The 23,112-nt window shown below is 41.6% G+C and overlaps 1 protein-coding gene across 1 annotated transcript in view; it reads left to right on the forward strand.

Moving 5' to 3' along the window:
* Positions 1–18,709, forward strand: part of LOC104292707 (ubiquinol-cytochrome-c reductase complex assembly factor 1) — a 49,776-nt gene extending 31,067 nt beyond the window's left edge. Inside the window, exons 8-10 of the mRNA XM_009892121.1 lie at positions 14,184–14,261; positions 15,703–15,816; positions 18,575–18,709. Of these exons, the coding sequence (XP_009890423.1) occupies positions 14,184–14,261; positions 15,703–15,816; positions 18,575–18,709 (327 nt within the window). The remainder of the gene's footprint in view (positions 1–14,183; positions 14,262–15,702; positions 15,817–18,574) is intronic.
* The last annotated feature ends 4,403 nt before the right edge of the window (positions 18,710–23,112 follow it).

Here is a 23,112-nt window from a genome sequence, read left to right on the forward strand (position 1 = left end):
AAAACCCATTCCTTCCCCACCCCCATCCTCCAAGAACCCCATTCTAATACTTCCGGGTGCAAATCGGATGCTGTCTTAGAAAGATCCATCAGGCTTTAATCAAATACCTGTAAATTGTTGTAGGCTCATTTTAACAGCTTTAGTCTTGTGTGTTGTGGTGGCATTCTGCTTCTGAAACGAATCAGTTTTTTTCAGTGCAAAATAACAATTCGTTTTATAACCATACATGTTCTAAAAGCTGCAAAAGAGATAAGAATAGGAGGGCCTGTCGAGCCCAGCGTGCCAAACCTGTTTTAATTTATCTTAATCTCACTTTCCTGTTTTCCCACCAGACCACTTAGACCCCTGCCCCCTTTTTTTCCAGGAACACATCTAGGTGTCTTTTGAATTCGTTTATTGGCTCTGCTGTGCATAGCACAATAGAGTCTTTGTTATACGTTTAGCTAGAGCTGTTTATATACAGTGACCCATAATTTGCTCTCAGTTCCATTGGTGTACATCTGAAGTGACGCCATCAGAATGAGTAACGTGGTTCACATCAGTGTAACCGAGAGCAGGATTTAGCTTTCTGAACTTGAACACCATTTTCTGTCTTGATACTCTTTTCGCAATTAGAAGACTTCAGATGACTGAAAATGCCATTTTGCCTTACAGTAGCTACAAAACTTCCTAAACTTTATACAGTTCAGTTTAAATTATTCTTTCTGTAGAGAGCAAAAAGTCTGACACTTCTAAAGACTCAGAAATCACGGTCAGAGTGAGCCAAGTAAGATTCTAGGATGGCTTTAGGAGATGAGAGGGTGTAAAATTGATAGAATTTTAAAATAGAACTTCGATCTTTGTATGAATTGAACTGCTGCGGTTGATTCACCGGCAGTGGGAAGCTACGGAACTTGAATTCCCAGGGGCGCCTGTCTCTAAAATCTGATGAGAAGTCATGGAGTCGATTTGGGATGCACAGAACAGAAAGTACAGTATGGTGGGAGAAGAGGGGCAGTGCTGGGGCAGAAGGAAGGTGTGTGCAGTATTGTGGCTGTGCAGTGGAGGGGAGAGTTGAGATGGCGAAAGTTTACTGAAGCAAAATATTATGGTGATTTTGTTTGAGGAAATGGATGGGGATATGAGGTAGAGGATAGTGTTTAGTAGAGTTGAAAAAGGTTTTTAAAAACCTGTAAAACTAAAGAGGAAAAGTTTTACTTTCAAATGGTCTCTGTATATTTTGAAATGTATAACTTTACTAGGACATTTTGAGGAGAAAAATATTATGAGTTTTTTAATGACTATTTAGAAAACATAATATAGAAAATCTTACCAGTTTCTAGTGTTCCCTTTTTTTAAAAACAAAAACAAAAACAAAAAAAACCAAACCAAACCCACCACCAAAACTTGCCAAAGTAGTGAGATACAAAATTGTTCTGTGTGGTTTTTTGTGCTCTTTTTGTTTAATAGGATAGCAGGCATTGTATGATATGCTTTAACTGAACTTAGTGTTTTAAGAATATGACAAAAGAAATAGTTCATCAACCCTTGATCCTTTCTTAAAGAGCTCAAAAGCTCACAGCAAGTTTCCAGTATGTTGTAATTTCATAAATGAATAATAGTGTCAGGTACTGTTCCAGAGTAAATTCAGTAAATTTGATTCTGGAAATCTTAGTGACTTAAGTATGCAGGAAAATGCATGTGTACAGAATGTTACCTTGAAAATATCTCGACCATGCTGAGGTCTGGAACAAACAGTATGCATGGTGATGCAAATTTAGCTTTATCGGGTCATGGAGTTTTGAAATAGGACTCTTTCGCATGTTGTTTTTAATGTAATTGTTCTAGAACCAGCGCCCATGGAAGTAACATACCTGGCTGGCTGAAATACAGGCATGTTTGGGGCACGCCAAGGATAGCTGGTGTTGAAATCAAGGTACAATACATGCTTGGGTTCTTTTTGACTGTCCTGCCCAAGTTTTCTGTAGAGTCTGGCATAAAAAAATCAATTTAAATTTCCCAGCTGTGTTGGATCCTGTTACTGTAAGGTAGTGTCCTTGGTCTGTTTTGTGCCTCCCTCTGATGCTTGGGAGAAGGACACTGGAAGCTGCCTTACAGCACCTTTTCTAGAAAAACCTTTCTCATTATTCCCCACATTCTGCCCCAGTGGGACTCACATGCCAAAATTTACTTTACCATGCAACGCTTGGAGGTGTTAAGTGCTGCCCCGCATTCCTCATACGCTCCAGAACATAGTGTAGTCGCCAAAATTCAAATGTCAAGCAATGGAACTACTGCTCACCACAACTGCATAATTTTTATTTTGACAATGTAGAGAGGATGGTGGAAACAGGAAAATGGTCCTTACAGAACCTGCTGCAGTCTCCGTGCTCAGCAGGATGGGTAGCAGACATGTCACTGTTGCCTGGCTCCTGCCCGTGCTTTGTGTATCATTCACAATCTGGTTTGTGATTTGCCTGCAGTCAGTGCAGGGTTAAGTAACATGTATGTATTTTGGACATTTACATTATCAGCTTCCTGTCCTTTTGGAGTTTGCCCCAGAATTCCTCAGCTGGATTCAGCTGGTCTGCTTGGCTAAGGAACAAGGCTATCTCGTCTTGTGGTTGTAATTCTTTTTGTAACAGCTCTAAGCTGCTGTAGTGAAAAAAAGAATGCACTTTCAAGCTCCTTTGTAAATACAGAAAAATACCAAGAACAATGTTTCTTCTAAATCAGTGTAATCAAACCAACCATTGAGAGGTTCTGTGTTGTTCCAAATACATTTTTATCATGTTGTCGTTTGTGCTTCTCACTGCTGGTCGTGTGTCACTGATGTCGGCTTCCTCTTCAGGAATGAATAACTTAACTTTTCCTTATGTTTTTGGTGCCTGTCTTTCTTGAAAGACAGTCACGTAAGCATCAGTTAAGGTTCTGGTGCGTGCAGGGGTGCTGCAGGGGTTTGAGAGGCTGCTCATTCCCTTCCCCTCACACAACTTCTTTTCGTGTCTCTGGCAGACTCGACAGCACCCATGTCTTGTGGCTTTGATTAAAAGTGTGCAGCTGCTGTTGGCTCTCCCACGTCAGCAGTTGCCTCTTCCACTTTCTGTAGTGTCTCTGCCTGTTCCCTTCCTCCTGTTTCAGGAGGCTCCAGTTGCAGGTCCCGGATGGTGTTTGGCAACTGCTGCTGTCAAGGAGAGGTTGGTTGGTTTTCTGGAGGCACATGCAGCTTCCGAATGCTGATTCTGGTTGGAGTGCTGGGTTTTGCACAAATTCTGGACTTGTCTTTACGGGGCACAGATGGCACATGTGAGATCTGTTCGGTACTTGGGATCCCCTCTCTAACCTTTATTTTGGGAAAGGATTAGTAACTTTGTTGTATTGCTTTGTTTCCGAGAGCAAAACGTGAGTGCAGCTTTACAGACTACAGGGATTGGTTCCAGGAGAGAAAGAGGCAGGGTGTGCGAGAGAGATTCTTTTCTCTGTTTTCTCTGGGACAGCCAATGCATTCAGGCTGTTAGGATCATCATCAAGCTTACATCTGTACAGCTGTGATAAGCAGTCTTGCTCTCTTTCAGTCCGGCTATCCTGGTAGAAGAGCATGGTCCCGTTCTCTGGTTGCCTTCCTTGCTTGACACCTGTTTTGTCAGGTGCGGTGGAAGTCTACGTCCCTGTTGGTTGCTTTGCTCTATGGTACACTGACTGTGTTACTGTTTTCAGGTATGCCTAATTTTGGCATTTACTTGCAGTACATCAGCAACTACTGAAGGTCTTCATTTCTCACACCCGTTCTGAATGTTTTGGTTTTTTTCCCCTCCTTGTCCTTGGTCGTTTACCTACCTTGGTTTGTGTTACCCTAATGCCAGAATTCACTGGAGCTTGTATCTGATTCCCTTTTCAGGGTATGCACCTGGTTCTTCATTTCCCCTCTGTCGGTATGTCACATACTTCTCCCTTCCTATGTCTTCTCTTGTAGAGGTACTAGTTTATCTCTCTACCTTTTCTTACCTCTCCTGTTAATTCTCTTTGTTTCCTTGCAGGACCCCTTTCAGGTGTCAGACTGGCACCACCACCTCTCTCCCTTCCCTTGTGATCCTTCATGTTCAACTAATCCTTTTACAACCATCAGTGCCAGTTGTGCCTGCTCTCCATCCCTGGCTTGCTTCATCACTGATTCAATAGCCGCAGGATGCCTTTATTCAACATGCTCATCCAGCAGCCTCCTCTTGCAAAGGTCCGTAATGGAAGCTCAGGATCTGTCCTCTTGTCTGCTTGCTTCAAACTCACCCTCGCATGTTGAAGCGTTGTCATGACTTTGACTTCTTTCAAGTCCAGATCTTCCTTTTCTTCTTCAATTCCTTTATTTCTTTACACTTGCTTCCCATCCTAAATCCCAGCTGCGTATTTGCCGTCGTCAGCACTCTCCTCCACCAGTGTCCTCGTCCTTATTTTCTCTCTCTGACCTAGACATAACTATATGATGTAAGGATCATCTCTCCAGCTCGTTGCTCGCTATGACATTCCATCTATGATTCTATGATCTCCTGACTGTCTCTGCTAGTGGGTTACTTTGGTTGGGTTTTTTTTGCTTCGATAGCCTGTAGTGTGTGCTGGGGAGCGGGTTAGTCACCCGCCAGCGCCAGCAGGCTGGATGGGCTTCTCCAGCAAGTAGCTCTGTGCCACTTAATTGTCGGACTCCTTCAAAGGCCGGTCTTAAATTCTGCTGCAAACACATTGTCTTTGTGTTTACAATGCACGTACTGCAGTGCCTTGTGACCTGGCTAAGGAAGTGGGTTGCAAATGTTTGTATTTTCCTGTTAGAACTCGTTTATTTTGTTACTTCATTTTCTGACTTCTCTGGCCCATTTTATCCATTTACAAAACTGGCAGCTCTATGAAGCCCTTATTTTTGACTGCTTTTGCTAAAAATGCCCACAGTAGAATAAATGATAATGATCAGGAAGTGCAAATATAATACATTTAATAATTCCAATGCTTGCTTTCGTGCTTGCTTGCTGCTTTGATTTCTTTTACTACTTGTATGAGGAACAGCATGGGATACTTTTGTACGGGTCTAGGCACACTGATGTAGTTTTTTATTTCCCATGCTGATTTGGGAATCTCAATAGATTCTTTCTATCCCCTTGTCTGTCCTCTGTTGTGTTTTCCTCTGTTTCTGGTCATACACAGCACTTGCTGTATCTATATTGATATTAGTTAATTATAATTATGCTTCCGTAAGAACTTGAACGTTGTTGTATTCCATATTCAAAGGCCAGGAAATAATGCAAAAGGTTAAAAGATTTGACCAAAATACCGGCGTATCTCATCTTAGAGATCTCTATTTGTTGGTAGCAAAACATACATCATGTTGATTTTCAAGTTAGTCAGATGGCCCCATGCTCACAGGAGTGGCTGCCCACAAAAAAGGAGATTGAGCTGGTGGCAGAGGTATCATGGATGGATGGAAGATGGCGTCAATACCATCTTGGTCTACGAGAAATGAGCAACGCTGATCTGAATTGGTTTTCAGATGGTTTGGGCATGGCTTCCATAACTCCAGATGTATTTGGTAGGTAACAGAAGGCTGGCAGGCCTGTCAATGGCCAGTGGTTTTACGGGGTGTCACCTGAACTATATAGTCATTTGTGTCATTCATGCCAAAAGTGCTAGCAGTTCCTTCTATTTGTAGATGCTATTTGAAGACTTCATTTTTTTTTTTTTTAAATTGAAGAAACGGCAGAGACCCTGTAGTTGATGGGTAAAGCCCCAGAGGACAGAGCTATGTACTGAGGAGTTTGAAAATAATGTGTCTTATTGAGAGCGTCCTAAATTGGCCCTTTTTGTATTTCCAGTTTTATTATGTACTTGCAAGAGGGAAGATGGCCCATGTGTAGGTTGAATCTGTGTTATTCAGGAAACGGCGTGTAAGGAGGTTTTTGGCTTAAAATCCTTGCTCGCGCTTTTAGGATCTTCTGGAAGTTTATTTATTCACAGCAGCATCAAGTCTGAATGAAATACAGAAGTAAGATGGAAAACTCACGGTATCTTACCATGCAGCTTTTTCATGGTTTGCTTTCCTCCTTTGCCTTTTACTTGAGGGCAGAACTAGGGTAGAGAAATAATTTTTGTTCGCTTCTGAAAGGTTACAGTAATAAAGAAACTCTTGTTAACATCAGAGTATATGGCAGGCAGGAGTTTTCACAGTCTGGCATTGTTTATTTTACCAGCAATTTGGAACCTTCTGCACTCTTAAAATATTGGCAAGAAAATATTTAACTGTTAACTATTCTGTGGCGTGCGTGTGTTTGAAGCCCTGGGGAGGAGGAGTGCTTGGGGAAATCGGGTTTTTCTCAGCTTATGATTGAAACCAGAAGGTGCAGAATATTGGTAGAAGGTGAAAGCAATGCGACTTCAAATTAGAATTTTACCCAAATGTGGAACTGATGGGAGAGTGTCAAACAGGTCACTTATGAACAGGGCTGTGCTCGGAAATACTGGGAAGTCTGACGGAGCAAACACAAATAAGCCAGTCTGCTAGGTGCTACAAAGTGAATTTGAGAGATAGCAAGAGTGAGTTTTTGTGTTTGTCCTGGCCTCAGTCACTGGGTGAAGGTTGTGGCAGTACTAAGTGTTAGCATCAAGGATTTGGCTTGTTGATTGCATACTAACCGTATGGACTCTAGCATTGTCGCTGCATTTTGACATGAAATAAACATCTTTGTGGAGAGTTTTTTAGGACAGGTGATGTGACTTGCTTTTTTGGAGAGCAGATGGGTGATTTGCTATTCCTATCCAATAGAAACTTGTTCTGGTCCCAAATTCTTGGAGAAAGAATGTTGTTTCTATTATTTTTCTCCCCAGGGGAGGTTGATCGGTTTGGTATTTCTGCATAAAATGTAGCCTCTTCCCATGAGGTTACTAAAAGCTCTATGGTAAAGGTAGCAATTTTTTTTAATTGCCCCAGCATATTTCAGGTGAAATTCCTACCAAGTCAGCAAGTGACCTGATGACTGGTATCCGGGATCGTCTAATGAGCTGGGGCTGTCTTGCTGCTAGTCAGGGCAGGACGAGGTACACAGACAGAAGAGACACCAGTTGGTATCTGCACAGATCATCAAAAAGGAACAAAATGAGCATACTCGAAGTCATTCTTCTAATGGTGGATGAAGATCCAGCGCACTATTTCTAGCAATGACCAGAGATACTTGGGAAAAAGTATAAGAAACGATTGCGTATCAGTATTTCTTCTGGTACATTCTCTCAGTGTTCACTAACGAGTAATAGGAGAGTCGCATGGGGACCGTCATATTGAGTATCTGCTAACAGAAATCCTCTAGGAATGTGCAGTCCCCTTTTTACCCCTTTCGTAGTTTTTGCTCTTTAATGTCCTGTGGCAGTGACTTCTGCCACTTAATTGTTTAGCATGAGCATGTACTTTTATTTTATATTTAAAGTATTTGGTCATTTCGTCAACTTCTTCTCTACATCTTTTTTATGAGAAACAGCAAACAGTAATTCTGTGTTTAGCTGCCTGATACCACTCGTGATTTTGCCTCTCTGTTGTCTTCCTCCTCATTTCTTCCTGAATATAACTAGCGTTTCCTCATACGTGTGATCACTTTGGTCTTTTCTGTGTGTTTTCTATTTCTTTTAGATCTGTTTTGAGATGAAAAGGTAATAAATCTGTGCAGCATTTTATATGTAGGCACGCTATCGATTTATGGCAGAATAGGGTTCCTCTTTTGTTCTCTATTCCTTTCATAATAATTTTGAAAATTTATTTGTTTTTTCTATACTCTTGAATTATTGAACTGGTGGGGTTTGGGGGCTTTTTTTTTGAGATTTCTCCACAAAACCTCTTTAAGATAATTTCTGGAATTATAGCTGCTAAACATGCACACATAGTTACATGCATTTTATTTTTTTTAAACACCTGCTAATGTACTTTTATCAACATTGAGTATCACTGGTCATAATTATCTGTGATTGTTATTTTCATCTATTATTGTGTTTTCTGCTACTTTGTACTTACCTTGTTCTGCTGAAATACTTTTCAAAATGGATGCCACCTTTCAGGGCTCTGCAGCCCTATTAAATGTTATTTAATACCTTTCGTTTAGTTTAGTACTTCATGATCGCAACGATTTCGTTGCCCTTGAGTTTTATTAAGTTACCTTAAGTCTTTTTCTATGGGCAGATCGTACCACCTGGAATATGATGCACTCTCAGAATCCTGAGTGCTGTGAGAAGGTGTTGGAGCAATGTGTATTCACTGTCTCATCCAGTGAAAAAACTGGGCCACTAGATGAAACTAGGAGAAAACAAACAAGAGGTGGTGGGTTCTCAACACGGGTCGTAGACCAGGGTACTTCTTGCTGAAGCACGTTGTGGATGCAGAAGGTTTACTCGACAAGTTGCTTGATGTAGAGACCTTTTGAAGGTTACTATATCAACAAATGTCAAGGGTTGAGGGTTGTCCTGAGCTGAAGTTGATTGGGAGAAGACTTGGTGGAAGCATGTACCAGCTTGTAGACTTTTGAGTTTTCTCAGTGTATCTGGCTGCTGTTGAAGGCAAGATACCATGTTAGGTGGACCCTTGGTCTGATCCAACGCAGTGTTTCTTGTGTGTGACTCTTTCTGATAGTTACTGGGGTTTGTCTCAGTAGAGAGATTGTTTTACAGGATCTCTGTAAGTGCTCATGGCGAATATCTACCTTAATAATTTATTGACCTTTACTACTGTTTTTTCGAAGTGCCTCTTTTAAGCTTGGTCATGTAACTTCCTTTCAGGTTATCAGACTGAATTCTTGATTCTGGTGTGTTCGGAAACAGGTTCATGATCAGTTTTAGGCTTTCAGCAGTAGGTTTTTCAGAGGTGTTACAGGGAAAACCCTCTACGACTGCTCGCCCTTCCGGAGACCCAGCACAAGCAGACCGAGAGCACAGCGATGGGACCTCTTTTCTCTTGCGAGGTTGTCGGTGAGCTCTGCCAGCCACGTACTACAGAGACAGAGGAATTCGGAATAAGCCCCCATATATTTAAAACAGTTAAGATTGTACTATGATCTTTAACTGTTGCCATGGCAGAGTTTCCAAATCAATAGACTGCACAATAGAAACAGACCTCATTTTCCTGACACTAGACGGCTAAGGGTGTCCATCTGTTTTTGCTGAAATATGTAGATAATGTTGTATAACTTGCTTTTCTATGTCTGCTTGAAATAAACAAGCTGTAAGGAGTGGTATTGATGATTATGCAATTGTTATGAAGGTAGCACAGCATGCAAAAGTGTTTTTCCATTAATGTGTTGGGTTTACGGATTGAAGGTTTTGGCAGGAACTGGTTCTGATACAATCTGACGTTTAACTTTTGTCTAGGTTAATACAGTATTGAAGTAGGTTGTCACTGAATGTTGAAGAAGGCTTTAAAGACTCTTCTCTGAAGTTAATAATCTACTGAGGTGCATTACAAAATTACTTACTTTTAATTAGAAAATTAGAGAATTTATCAGAAAAGTTAATATTTGAAAGTATATGGGGCCTCACAGCTGTAGCTAATTACAAGGCAGTAAGCTTGCTTGCAGACAGAGTAGCAGAGTGGTTAATAAAAGGCTCAAAAAATGAAGATTGGAAAAATAATTTCTGCAATATCTTTGTCATTTCACAACTATGTGAAATTGCCTGAAGGAACTGGCCTTTTTGGCCCCTTGCTACAGAGATATTTTTAATCTGTTTTACTAATTTAATCTTTTTGATCCTAGCTACATTCTCGGTCATTTTCAAAATTACTGTCCTAGAAGTAATAGTTACGTTATTGGAGGAAATAAAAGGGCTGTATGCAGGTTTTCCAATTCAATAGCATGTGTGTTTATTAAAAGGGCAGCAAACACGTAAAAAGCCCATATATAACTAGATGTGGTTATATATTATTTATAACTAATGTCAACTGTATATTTTAAGTCATTCTTTCCAAATGCAACTTAAGAGAAGGCGCATAAAAAAGTGTAAATGTTTGAGAAGTGACTTTTTTTAATCAGGAAAGATTTGTCCTGTATCTCCTTCAGGAACTTCTGCCAATATTGAATGCTCCAGTGATCAAAAATGTTGATGGGTATCAATTGATGTTTACGGCAATGTGGCTAAAAGAAGTCCCCAGAGTAGACTCGGTCATAACAGCAGAAGTGTACTCATACCTGCGTTACTTGTTTTGCACAAGAGATGGATTAATTTTTACTGTATCAGCATAAAATACTACTTTGCTATTACAACTTTGACCACTCCGGGAGTGCGCTGATGATGTAGTGTATCAGCGCACCCAGCGTAAACATTACTTTAAGGAGCCTAATCTTAGTTTGAAAACATGACTGTGCTGACACATCTACCGTGTACAGGTACAGGAGTAACTACATTCTACAGAAGAGGCTTTTTATTCTAGCAGGAATGGTATAATGAGAATGAGGGGGTGGAAACTTAAGCCAGAAAATTCAAATATGAAATGAGATACACATGTTCAACTGTGAGGGTGATATGCTTTAGCCAAACACAACTTACTGAGCTTAGTACAGAGGGAACTCAGTGAAATGTAATGGTCTGTGATACGCAGAGGGTCAGGTTCTATGATCTAATCATTTCTTCTGGCTGAAATATCTTCATAAAAAAATCTAATTCAGCCATAACTTATGGCCTAAAGAGAGGAATTGCTGCATGAAATTCAATGACTAGCACTTGTACAAGGTGCAGTTGGAAGTGTCCCTTCTGGCTTTATAGTCTATGGATGGATTAACGTGTGAAAGTAGCTTAAGGGTGCAACACATGCTGGCAAAAGCTCTAACAGAAAGAAACTCCTGTTAAAGTGCTTTCAAATAGCATAGCCCCTGGACAGCACGGCTGTGTCCGCACTAGCATTTAGTGTAGTCTGAGAGGAACACATTGGTCGAGTGAAAGAGTCGGCGATCCAGCGTCCCTGCTGCAGGGGGATGATCTTTGCCTGTGGCTGGTTGTGGGCTGACCCCGTGGGCCGGCTGCCTCTCCGCAGGTAGAGCGCGTTAGAGCCCCATTCCCAGTTTGTGCACTCTGAGACTTCTCTGCAGTGCAAACCAAAGCACAGTAAGTGGGGATGAGGCGGAGATTCATTACGAAAAAATGCTCTCCATCCACCAAAAGACATTCATAGGGACTAATCCTATAGCAGCTTTCACTTAAAAAGCTGTGCTCATCCATAAGCTATTTTCATACATGACTGGCATGTACAGTAAAGCGGTGTGCTCTTACTTTCTGGGAAATTTTGTTAGAATACAAAACCTTAAGTGAGACTTGATATTGTAAAATGTCTGCTCTAGCAGTAAGCCTCACCAGCGGGCTCTTGAGTGATGCATGTTGAACTCATTGAGGGTGAAGACGAGGTTCCTTACTACAATATGATAATGAAAATGCAGTGGTCGTATGCTGTAGTCATCTTGCAAGCAGAATGTGGGATCACGGAGTCCTTACATGAAGAGTTGTGACACGCAGTAGGAAGATACGTTAGCTGTACATTTCCTTTTTTTTTTTTTTTTAAAAGGTCTTGTAAATGTGAGAGATGTACCAAAATGTATTCAGTGTTTTGAGCTAAGATAGTTCTGTGTGTCAATTTAGGCAGTGGTATATAAATTTATCCTGGTGACGGCTCTGCAATGGGTTGTTCCAAAGAAGGCAAAGGGGCTGAGTCCCTAGAAGAGCTCCAGATGTTACTGATTTTTCTCTTGTTATTAGCAATTACTCACTTGGAATTGTCTAGCAGTTTTTCTTCTTAGCAACAAACTGTGGAAGAGTCAGCAGAATCATGACCAACCAGATCATGAAACTTGCCAGTGCTAAGAACATGTACAAGCTTAAAAAGAGGAAGCATTTCCAACAAATGCTGATTTGGATTTACTCATTTTTCTTGTTTTATAAAGAAGGATTTTTTCCTACGGTGTTTGTACTTAACCTGTGCCGTTTGTATTCTTCAGAAAATGCAGTATTCCTTTAAATGTAATTTTATTGCCTAAGATACTGCTCCTTCCCCAAAGTCATATTTTATATTTTAAACTGTTTGTCTTTTAAGATGTATTTATTGCCGTGTTTGTTTAACTTGGTTATCTCCTTCATCAATCTGTTTCTTGCTAACTTAAGGCTGCTGCTCTTTGTTTTTAGTATAGAAAGCTGCTTCCCTAGGGATGTATAGTCCAGGACTTGTCTCTGTAATGGGACTATTTGTTTTCTTTGCCCCTTGCAGTTGCCTGCTGTAACATTTGTAGTATGTGTTAAGTAATCCTTGAGGTAACATTTTTATTATGTCATAAAAAGTGCGTGGCAAATATATAATAACTCATGGAATTTGTTTGTTTAAAATGGAAGGATAATTTATTGAGTGTGTTACATGAGACCTGCTCCCCCTTATTAGAGCTGTAGAAGTGCAGCTTATTTAGAAGTATGTTCTATTGAGAAAAACCACGATCTCTGACATGCATAGAAAGTTTGAGCATGGTTGGGTAGAAATGACATCATAGTTTATGTACTCAATAAAAATTTAATTAAGTCATTACAGAAGTTGCAGTCATCATTTAACCCTCTGATTTCTTATGTTTAGTTCTTTTTTTCAACATTCAGTAATAACCAGTCTCCAAACCTTGATAGCCTATAAAATATCTGCATGAATTTTAATAGTTTATATTAATGGAAAACTATGAGTAACTGACATAAAAGGAATTTTCCTTGTGTTTGCACTATATGCATTTCTATAAAAATCAACAGATGAAAAAAGATAGCGGTTTAATGGAAGAATATTCGAACTGGAGATTTGTTAGCGTGGCAAAAACTAACTGATATTTTGATAGAAAAGCTGTTGTATCTTTACCGAGGTGACTACTCTCAAGGATACCAAGAAAGTATTTAGGACGTGTAGTTCACACTGTCATAAGTATTAAGATTTTAGATATGCGAGTTTTCACAGCTTTTCTGTAGTCTCATGATAAGCCGTACATCAAAGACAGCAGTGCTTATTCCGTAGCAGACCTGATGGCCTACCCTGTATTCCTGGTTGCAGTTTCTTTTTTGTAAAACCTGTCTCCAAGATGCAACCTCATATATACGCGTTCTGCTGGTACGCCGGGATGAAGGTATTTATAATTGGCATTTATGCTGATGTTGTATGCCAGATCTGTGGAAGAGAAATGCGTGGTATCTCTTAGATCTCTCGTGAGAGTCAATACAAAGAAGCAGCTTTACCAATTGAAGCTTAGCCCTCGGGAGAGGAACTGTTCATTAAATCGTTTTGTGGATAGAAGGAAAAAGTACAGGCAAAAGGAAGAGGCGGTTTGTATGAGGGAGGTGCACGCGAGGTATTTTAGCCATCGCTCTGGACCGAGCAGATCATCTCTTTTGGTTCCGTCTTAAGCTGACATGGGGTCAGTTCTGCAAACCAATGGGTGGCTTCGGCCAAACCAGCAAATGTTTCAGCAGCTGTTAAATTTAGTGAAGAGTCGGTGCGGAACTCGGACTGAGTCAAACTTACGGCATTGGGGGAAGTAGCTGGATCATCACAAACTCTGAAAGAAATTTAGTAATAGTCAAAAACTGGTAAGCCTGTGTTTCTAGAGAGGTGCTGTAGAAACAGAATGAATGAGAAAGTCAATATTGACAAGCAAGGAAGGAGTAGTGGCAGGGACGGTGCCTCTCTCGTTAGTGTTACAGGGCTTTCGCTGTAACAGCACATCCAGCTCTGGAGTCTGCTTTAGAAAAAAATGTTGAAAAACCTCTGAGTTTCTGAAAGACCTGGGTGAATGAATCCAGGTCTGGAAAACCTGCTTAGTAGGTAGAATATAGAGGAGTCTTGATTATCTTAGCCTGTGCTGCCACTGAAAGGCCAGCCTTGCCTTCACTCTTCCCTCAGCTGCATTTTTTCTCCACTCATGTAACTATATGTCAGTTCTGTTGACTGAGAATTTTTTTGCCATTCATATATTCCGAGTAACACTGACTTTCATTTGTGTACAGAATTAACAGAGCTGTATTGCATGTTCTGAAATGTTTGAGTGCACTGACGTCGTTACTTACAGCCCAACGCTAACCCGTGTAGGCCAAGGCACTCTTTCTTCTTTGCCTACTTGGAGTGAAACGGGTAATATTTTCTCATCATCTCCTCTTCAGAGCCTATACAGATGGCTTTCTGCTTTATTTTTCAGATTAATTCTGTTGTTCTAAAGGAAGATTTGAGAAGTATGGTAGAAAATTTCTATGCAGCTCTATTTGGATACGATGAGGTAAGAAGGGCGTTTTCAGAGAACGTGCAAGAACAAATAGACCATCTAATTAATGAACACAGAATACTCCAGATGGGCAAAACCTTTGCAGACATATCTTTGGAGAAATGTTATGTTATGTAAGCAGACTTCTTAGTTATTGCGATCGTCTCATGCCTTGCATTAAAGTGCTTTTAAGAAAAAAGGAAGCAGACAGCATATTTTTTTAAACCATGGGACATGGAAGAAGGGATGTTCTTTGTACTGCTTCACCATCACTGCTTGGCCATCAGTAAATCATTTCCTCCCTCTGAACCCCATTGTACTCAGGTATACTTTGAAATCAAAGAGATTATTTATAGGGAGTCTATGTGGGAGGGTATGTATAGGCAGTATCTAATAATATGAGGAGGCAAAAGCACCACTGCGCACAAGTGTCTGCAGGACTTTAGAGAAGAAAATACAATTACATCATTTCTTTTTAGTGGTTCTTTTTTCCTCTAGTGGATGTTGCTCTTCAGATGCTCTTCTTATTGACGTGGTGATGATATTTTTTGCATGGTGATCTGCGTCATTAATATCTTGTAAATGTAAACTTCATAGACTTGTGGGCAGCATTATGCATGCAAGTCTTTAATCTAGTTTTAAGTATAGCCAGGCTGGGTCTGCCTGTGTCTATCTTTTTTTTTTTTTTTCTTTTCTCTTTTTGTTGACACTCTTTTTGGAAACAAAATGTCTCATTAAATTAAAGGCAAATGTTGACCTTTTTTTATTTTGAACTGAGTATTTTAGAGTCCTCTCTTGCCTTTGGCAAACGTGGCGGTAGAAGACAGGAGTTATGTGGTGATAACACCACATAATCTAAAAAGACAATAAAAGTGGGAGAGAATTTAGACAAAAAGCGCTCATGGATGCGATTCTTGTATAAGCCAAATTTAATATTAGATTTAACTGGAAAAATCTGCATAGTTCTTGATGATGAGGAGTTCTCTCTTTCTCATTTAGAATGAAAAATAGAAAAGCAAAGCAAAATAGCAAAGTCCTGACTACACTTCTGCAAATTTGTATTAAATATACTTTAATTTTTCTTTTTGAAGTGTCATGAGCTTCACACACAATTCTATGCTGTCTTCTCGGTAAGGCCAAAAATTTTATGGTAAAGGTTTCATAACACAGAAATGTAATTATCAGCTCCTACATTGGGAATACCCTGACCCAGTTTTTTTCCAAATTAACTTGCTGGAATATTTGTTAGAGGCTGCTCTGTAAATTAATTTGAGGCCAGGGTTGTTTTTCCATTCTGGGAAGGAGTGATGTCGGTGCCTTTTCATGTGTACGGTCCATAGCAGCTGTGGGCTTTGAGACAGCTAATACTGTCAGTTGCTAAGTAGAGTAATGTGCTTTTCTTGTGTTCAGACCCTCTTCATGAGCGGTTTTTAATCCCCCTCTGTACTTCCCTTAGGGAATCTTGTCTGATGATCATGTTCTGGCAGCAGCTCTTTGGAGAAACCTTTTTAACAGGAACTGCGAGGACCCTCGGCATCTGGAGTTACTCGTAGAGTACGTGCGCAAGCAGGTACAATACAGCTCACAGGGCGACTTCGCTTCGTTCTCTTGTTTAGAATATTAAATATTTCTTTTTATTGCTTGCATACTATGTAGCTCAGTTCCCTGAGTTCTCCTCATAAATATAACTGATTTTTATATTCGGTGATTATTTTTAAGGCGAAAAAGGTAACAATATAAAAACTGGCTGTTATTTGTTGCAGTTTGATGAAAAATAACTGTGGAAAAATTAACATAATATTGAAAGCAATTCTGTTCATCTTTTTCTGGACCTCTGCTACGGAGGGGCTTGGCAAGAGATGTCAGAAATGGGCTGCAACTTGTAGAATTATAATTGATGCTGCAGAGTTGGGATCCTCTTCATAAATAAATAGCAAACAGAGCTTGAAAGTCTCCTGATGATCTTTGTGGGAAAGAAGTAAAAGGTTTTGTTTTCCAGAGCTATTTCTGTTTATTTCAGTTATTACCTGGAGGAAACTTTATTAAGCAGTGTTTGTCCTCTCAACCCTTAGGAAGTTTGTGAACCGGGTTTCTAAGAAATGTTGGTAGGATATAGTCCAGGTGGGTACCAAAGACAGAAAAGGGGTGAGAGAGGTTCTGGAGGAAGAGTGTAAGCTGTTGGGCAGGGAGTTGAAGGGCAGAGCCTCCACAGCAGCATTCTCTGTAATGTTTCCAATACTATATTCGGGACCAGATAGAGATTTGGAGCTATCAGGACCAGATAGAGAGATGGAGCAACACTGTTTCAGTGTGTCTCTGAGAAAATGGTGCGGGAAGTAAAGGGCTGAACTTTGTATGGGACTTGAGGACGCTTTTGGAATGCCAGAGGGCTTCTCAGTAGGGACAGACTTCATTTAATGCTTACCGTTGCCAATGCTTAACATCAGTGAGGCTGTAGGACAGTTTAAAACTGAAGATGGGCAGGCAGCAAACACATATAAAAACTGTGTAATTTGGGACAATTTGCTGCCAAGTGGGGAATTTGCTGCACTTTTGTATATTCAAGCAACAGGTAGGACAGAAGCTATCAGCAGTTGAATAGGAAACAGTGATCGCAGATAAATGTGGCACACTGGGGAAGAATCAGCACAGCTTCTGTGAAGGCAGCTCGTTCCTGTAGGCAGCTCTAAAGTGGTGCACTTGAGAAAACCAGTCCCAGCTTTGATGAGCTCTAAACTGTCTCTCACCACACAGGAATGAGTCCTTGAGATTATAATTGTATTATCAAAATGTCAGCTCAGTACTCTGTAGTGTTTAAAAAAAGGTAAAACAAATGCTCAGAACTACTAAGGAAGGAATAGAGAATAATATAGCGTTGTCATGCCACTTTTAAAATCCATGGTACCCTTGTGATCTTGAATAATGTGTATGGTTTGGGTTCTGACCATCAAGAAAGATAAAAACCAAACTGAAGAAGGCTCAGAGAAGAGCTGTGAGGATGACATGAAACAGTTGCTTTGCTAGCAATGAGTAGGATCCCCTGCCTGAAAAACAGCTGACAAAGATGATGAGACAGCTCCGGGAAATCTTGAAGGTGTATGAAAGCTGAGCAAGGAAAGGCTGTTCACTGATACAAGAACATGGGGACATAATGTTGCCACAAGTTGTTTGGGACACTACGATTGCACGTGGGTCCCACAGCCACTGGCAAGGTTTATGGAAGAGAAGTCTGTCCTGGGCTATTAAATCCACAACCACCACTTCAGGCTCAAAATCCCCGAACTAACAAATTTTGAGAAGGAGGGAAAATGAACGAGGAAAATAAACATTGTATGCATGCATTGCACTCAACTCCTCCTGGGGAATCTGCTGTTGACGACTGTCAGAAACAGGACATTGTGCTTAGGTGGCTCTTTGGTCTGACCCTCTGTGGCCATTGGTGTATTCTTACCTCTGTTGAGAAACTCCTTGTCAAATTACCTTTTGTTTCCAGTAAGCGTTGTGTATGAGGTCTTTCCCACAATTTCTTGCTGATCCTGTCTTTACCAGGGGCTATTAGTGGATGCCAGAGAAGAATATAGTAACTGGGCAAGCATGTGTACTATTTCCCTGGTGAAGTCTCCCAGCAATCTTTGTTCCCAGACTTCCTGAGCCAGAGGTGGTGGTTTTGTCTTTTACTGACCCTTGATGGACTTTTTCCCCCTCCCCACCCTCACCCCCTTGACAGTGTCCTGTGGCAGCAAATTAACGCTACGTTGTGCGACAAGAATTTATTGTGCTTGCATTGCACCTTAAAATTTCATTGGATCCCAAGTATTTCTTGTATCACGAGAATGAGTATTCATTCATTTCATCTTTATCTCCTCCAGCTCATGTGCTTTTATATTAGAACTCCCGTGTGTTCCCTGCTCGTCAGGCGCTTTTTCTGTAGTGAAAAGCCTTGGTCTATGTGAAACCAGTTCTATGAGAGGACTCCGTGTAGATGATGGTACTAGCAGTGTGTCATCTGAATTAACTGCCAGGAAGGTAAAATGACTCATGTTGACTTTGTGTGGCTCTTCTTTGTCCTGTTGCCAAACTTTCAGAGGAAGCATTAGCTAAGGTGTTAGTAGAAGACCTTACGCAGTTAACTCCAGTGGATCTGCAGATACTTATCTCCCAACCTTTCCATGACGCTTAAGCCTCATCAATTATCTTTTTAGGTCTACCTCACACAAATGACAAAGTATGCTAAAATCTCCCCGTTCTGCTTTCTTTCTGGTTCGAGTAGCTCTTGAGGAACTTGAATGGGTGATGGGACAGCTTGCACTAACCTCCTGTCCTTGCAGGTGCAGCACTTGGACGCGCTGAGCGGGGAGGACCTGCTGCTGACGGGCGAGGTGAGCTGGCGGCCGCTGGTGGAGAGCAACGCCCGCAGCATCCTCAAGCCCCATTCCCCTGTTTACAATGACGAAGGACTCTGAGAGCACCGGCGCCTGACATCTCTATCAGTTCGTCAGATCAGCTTGGGAAGCGTGCCTGAAATTGAACTGGGCTGAGGCTGTGGGGTCAGGAAGGAAAATCTGATGTTGAAAAGAAAATATTTAATTAGATACCCTATCCGTGGTGACGCAGTAGCAAATTGGACAGCCACACTCTTCTGAATATTCACCCGCAAATAAATGCTAGTTGGTTTGAGAACCTCTGTCCTTTTTATGGCACTGAGTGGTCCTTGCTGACAAATTGAAAGACCTGCCTTCTGTCTTTAGGAAACCAGGTATTTTACCGTGACTTAGAGTTATCTCAAGAAGACGTTTCTGTCCTTTGCCTCGTTTGGATTGCTGCTACGTAGAGACACAGCGGTGTTCCTCTGCTCGCTGAATGGTTATGAATGCAAATCTGAGCTTTGCGTATTAGATGTTAATGTATTGTAAAAGCCTGATACCAAGATGGAATGGTCCATTTTTGCTTTAGTGGCGTTAAGAATTGCTTTAACAGATTCTGAAGGGTTTTCTGTGAAAATCCTTTTTAGGAACTCTCTGTTCTGTTGCACAGGATAGGAGGATGCAAAGAATAATGCACAGGCCCCAGTAATCCTCTATGACTCTAGCCATTTTAATGAGAATAAAGTCCAAAATGTGGCTGGGCTGTCGCTAAAAGCTCCCTCAGAGTACTTGGTATTTCAGTTCTGCCTTGCTGATATTTCCATCTTCTTTTTAAAGCTGTGGTCTAAGAATTTCTTTATGAAAAGGACATCCCCGTTTCTGCCCCTGGCTCTTGATGGACAGGACCGTGCTGTCCTCCGTCCCCCAAAGCAGTGGTCCAGGGCTTTTTAACAAGACCTGTCAACCCCAGTGAAAACTTTATATGGCTGTGCAGGCAGATGACACCAACGTAGTCATTACGGGAGCAAGAGCTTCGCTGATGAAGTCAGCAGAGGCTGAGGCGCACTGCGTAGGTGGATGGTTCACCAGGCTATTTCCAGGTCAGTGACAAAAACAGTTTTCATTTCTCTCCTGTCTAAAATCCTAGTCAATAATACATGTCAGTCTGGGTAAAATTGATGTGCGTGTGTTTTCTGTGCCATGTGCCCTTTTGATAAGAATAAGCCCTATAATAGCAGGACTTATTCCTAATAAAACTATTAAACAAAAGTCAAAGGTGATAATCCTTAATTTGTGAATCCTTAATCAGTGAAAGTGTGACTGTGCCTGGCTGTGACTGTTCTTCCTTCTGAAGTTGCTTTCTTCATATTGGGTGTTTTGGGGAATATTTGACATCCCTTTGCTGTGTAAAGAGCAGTGGGATGCAGAATATAGGTCCCAAACACTGGCTTTTTTTTTTTTTTTTTAGTCTTCTCTTAGGGAGCCTTCTGTGTATAAAAAAGGCATTTTGTTATTTTTTTTCCGAGGCGAACTTCCTCAGTTTAACTTGTTATAAAATGAGTCATGTAAAGAAACTCTCTCTGTGTGAGGTGTATCCCTTCTCTGTGAAAACATTACAGACCAAACAACTTGCTTGCAGTTTATTTAAGATGCTTTTGTTGAAAGCTGAGCTAAGCAGAGAAACCTCTTATGTGTGAAGTATTATACAGTGTGTGTGAGATAATAACACCTTGTAATTCATTACAGCTGGGTTGTATTTACATAAAAGAAGACTGAGCTGTGTAGGAATTTGCTGATTAATTTATTTTTAATGAGAGTGAAGTATACCAAGTACCAAAATAAACTTTACTTTGTGTATCTTACTGCTCCTGAAATAGGTGGAAAAATTAATGGTAGATATTTTGGCTCAAAGCTACATACATTAATTCATATACAAAACAGTCATTTAAACTTTAACCCCTTTCCTGCTATGTAATTTAAACCTGGGCTCGTGTTATCCATGCCATGGGAACACAGGACCGGGAGTACACCGCCGTCCGACCCGGTGCTGCGCACAGCTCAGCGATGGCGCAGTGTCTGCGGTGCTGGTGCTGTGACGCCAGCGAGCTACCAGCATTCCTGGGACCGCTCCTCCGCAGGTGCCAATGCCTTTTGTACTCCGAATATGGGACAGCCACGTGCTCACAACTGAACCCTTTCCTATATTTATGGGCAGGAGGCTCCAGAAATCACGGTGCCAGGTTGTGGTCATTGGCATCTGCTTTTGCACTTTTTATTAATATGAGAATAAAGACCTATAATCACGGCGCTCTGCTTGTTCCATAAAATGCCTTCAGCCCCCCCGCTGTTCCGGAGCTGAGCCAGCAGCCAGGGTGTGTTTTGGCCAGAAGTGTGTGGGGCCTGTTAAGAGAATAAGGCAGAAACTGTCTATGAATTAAAAGGGTAATCTGTTAGAGAGGAAAAATACACCCGAGGCTACGTAGGACAAGAGAAGACTGCTTCCCAGCCATTAGTGACCTGGAGACGGGGTTTGGATGTAGAATAGGTCCCCTCTTCCTCTTGAGCGTTGCATGCCAATAGGCTAGAAACGTGCCTTTGCCAATATCTTATAAATACGACATCTTTACAACCAGAATTTAGAGTCCTTGAGAGAGAATATGTTTCCAGTAGCAAAATCTGCACCTTGCAAGCATTACAGCAGCAGCGATTGGCAGTTAAAAGTGATTCCTATGCACAGTACGGCCTCAAGTGCAGCAGGAGGTGGGGTTTTGACCAAACCCTGTAAAGCCCATCTTTTCCCATTTTGGGGGTTTTGCAGAGGGAATGATTGAAGGTATTTTGGTTACAGACAGTTCTTTGTTTAGGCCACTGGGGTTTTTGAAAGTGCGTTGGCTTGAGGACACTCGCTGTATTTTAAGTGAATACATGCATGTGTGTTTCTTCTGGAAGGAGCTGTGTTGAGCACTGTGTGATCTAACCCCATCGCCTCATATACAGAATTTGGACATTCTTATTCCAAAGGACTTGTTCCCCCAACTTTCCCAGATGTCTTAAAATCACGAGCCTGTAGGAAGCACTCGTTATTTCAGCTAGATCTTGGCTTTCTTGTTTCTGTGAGCAGAAGAGAGGGGCCAAGGCTCAATGTCTTCCCTTCCTTCTCTGCTGTTTGGCACCAGTGAGAGAGTCGGTGCAGGTTTTGTCCCCAGGGTCAAACTCAGGAAGTCTTTTGCGTCTCTTCTGAGACATTTTGGAGTATAGGGCGGGATTCATCTGATACCTTTCAAGGCCTGCTCTGTATTTTAGGTGTCATCTCAGCTGCTGTGTCCGCACCGCTTTTTGGTATTCATATCTAACTGTTTTCTCTTGCCTCTTTGACCAGCTACAGTGCTAAGAGCACAGCCGTCTTTCATGATCTCCACCTTTCCTGTACTGTCCTGTTACCGCCTCTGTTAAAGTGCAGTTACCGCTTCCCAAATTGACGACTCCTCTCCTCACCTTCCACAAAGTGAAGTTTTTAGTCATGCTTCTGCCTGGCCAAGCCCTCGGGCCAGAATTGCTGCTCCTGACCCAGCAGTTGGACTTACCCAGTGACCTGTCTTGCTTACTCTGCCTTTGGCTTGGCAAATAAGGTAAGCAGAGGCTGGAGTAAGAGCAAATTTTTCCACCAGAGCTTTAAATTAACTGGATGTAGAGCAGATGAAGAATAGCAAAGCTGTGGGAGGGTAAGCATCAGCAGGGAGTGGATGGTGACTGGTTCTGCAGGCATGGTCCCTGTGACATACGCCACTGCATGGCACCACTTTGAGGAGCGGTGGGAGCCATGCCCTGCCCTGTGACCCACTCTCGTATTTTTTCACACTCTGCTACTTCCAAAACCCTGCAGAGGAGGTCTTCCTTCAGAAATTCGAATCAACATAGATGTGGTGCGGTCTGCTTGTAACATTTCCGTGGGACCAGTTTAATCCTGAGCATGTAGCAAAGGTTGTCCGCGTCCCAGAGAGGTGCCGAAGTACCTCTTGAGCATTTGGAGAAGTTCGCTGATCCCCTCTGCAGGTGTGCTGAACAATTCCTTGCCCGTCTTGAGCTGCAAAACTGGACTGTGTGTGCCTTCTTCCAGGAAGATGAAAATACCAGTGTTGGGAGTCATAAATGTTTACCTTAATACCTCAAAATTCCTGAGTGTCTTTCTAACTCTTCTGCTATTAGAGCTGTGCCACGAATACAGCGGTCATCTGTTGTGATGTTCTCCAGCTTCTCAGGCCCCAGTGCAGACGTTTGGTTGTGGTCTTGGCCTAGTACGTGGGGCTTTTTTGGATGATGCTGGTGGCAGCTAATTTCTTAGTAGACATCCCCCCGTATAGGCTCTGCCTTCCCCATCTGCCTCTTCATATCAGCCCCGCTTTGTCTGATCTCTGTTGTCTTCTTGTGAAAAAAACTCTAATCAAGACTTTTTTTGCTCTTTTCTCTACGGGTGACTGCGATAAACCTGTACCCCATTCCTG

Source organism: Charadrius vociferus, unplaced genomic scaffold, assembly GCF_000708025.1.
Source record: "Charadrius vociferus isolate BGI_N301 unplaced genomic scaffold, ASM70802v2 scaffold409, whole genome shotgun sequence".
NCBI lineage: Eukaryota > Metazoa > Chordata > Aves > Charadriiformes > Charadriidae > Charadrius > Charadrius vociferus.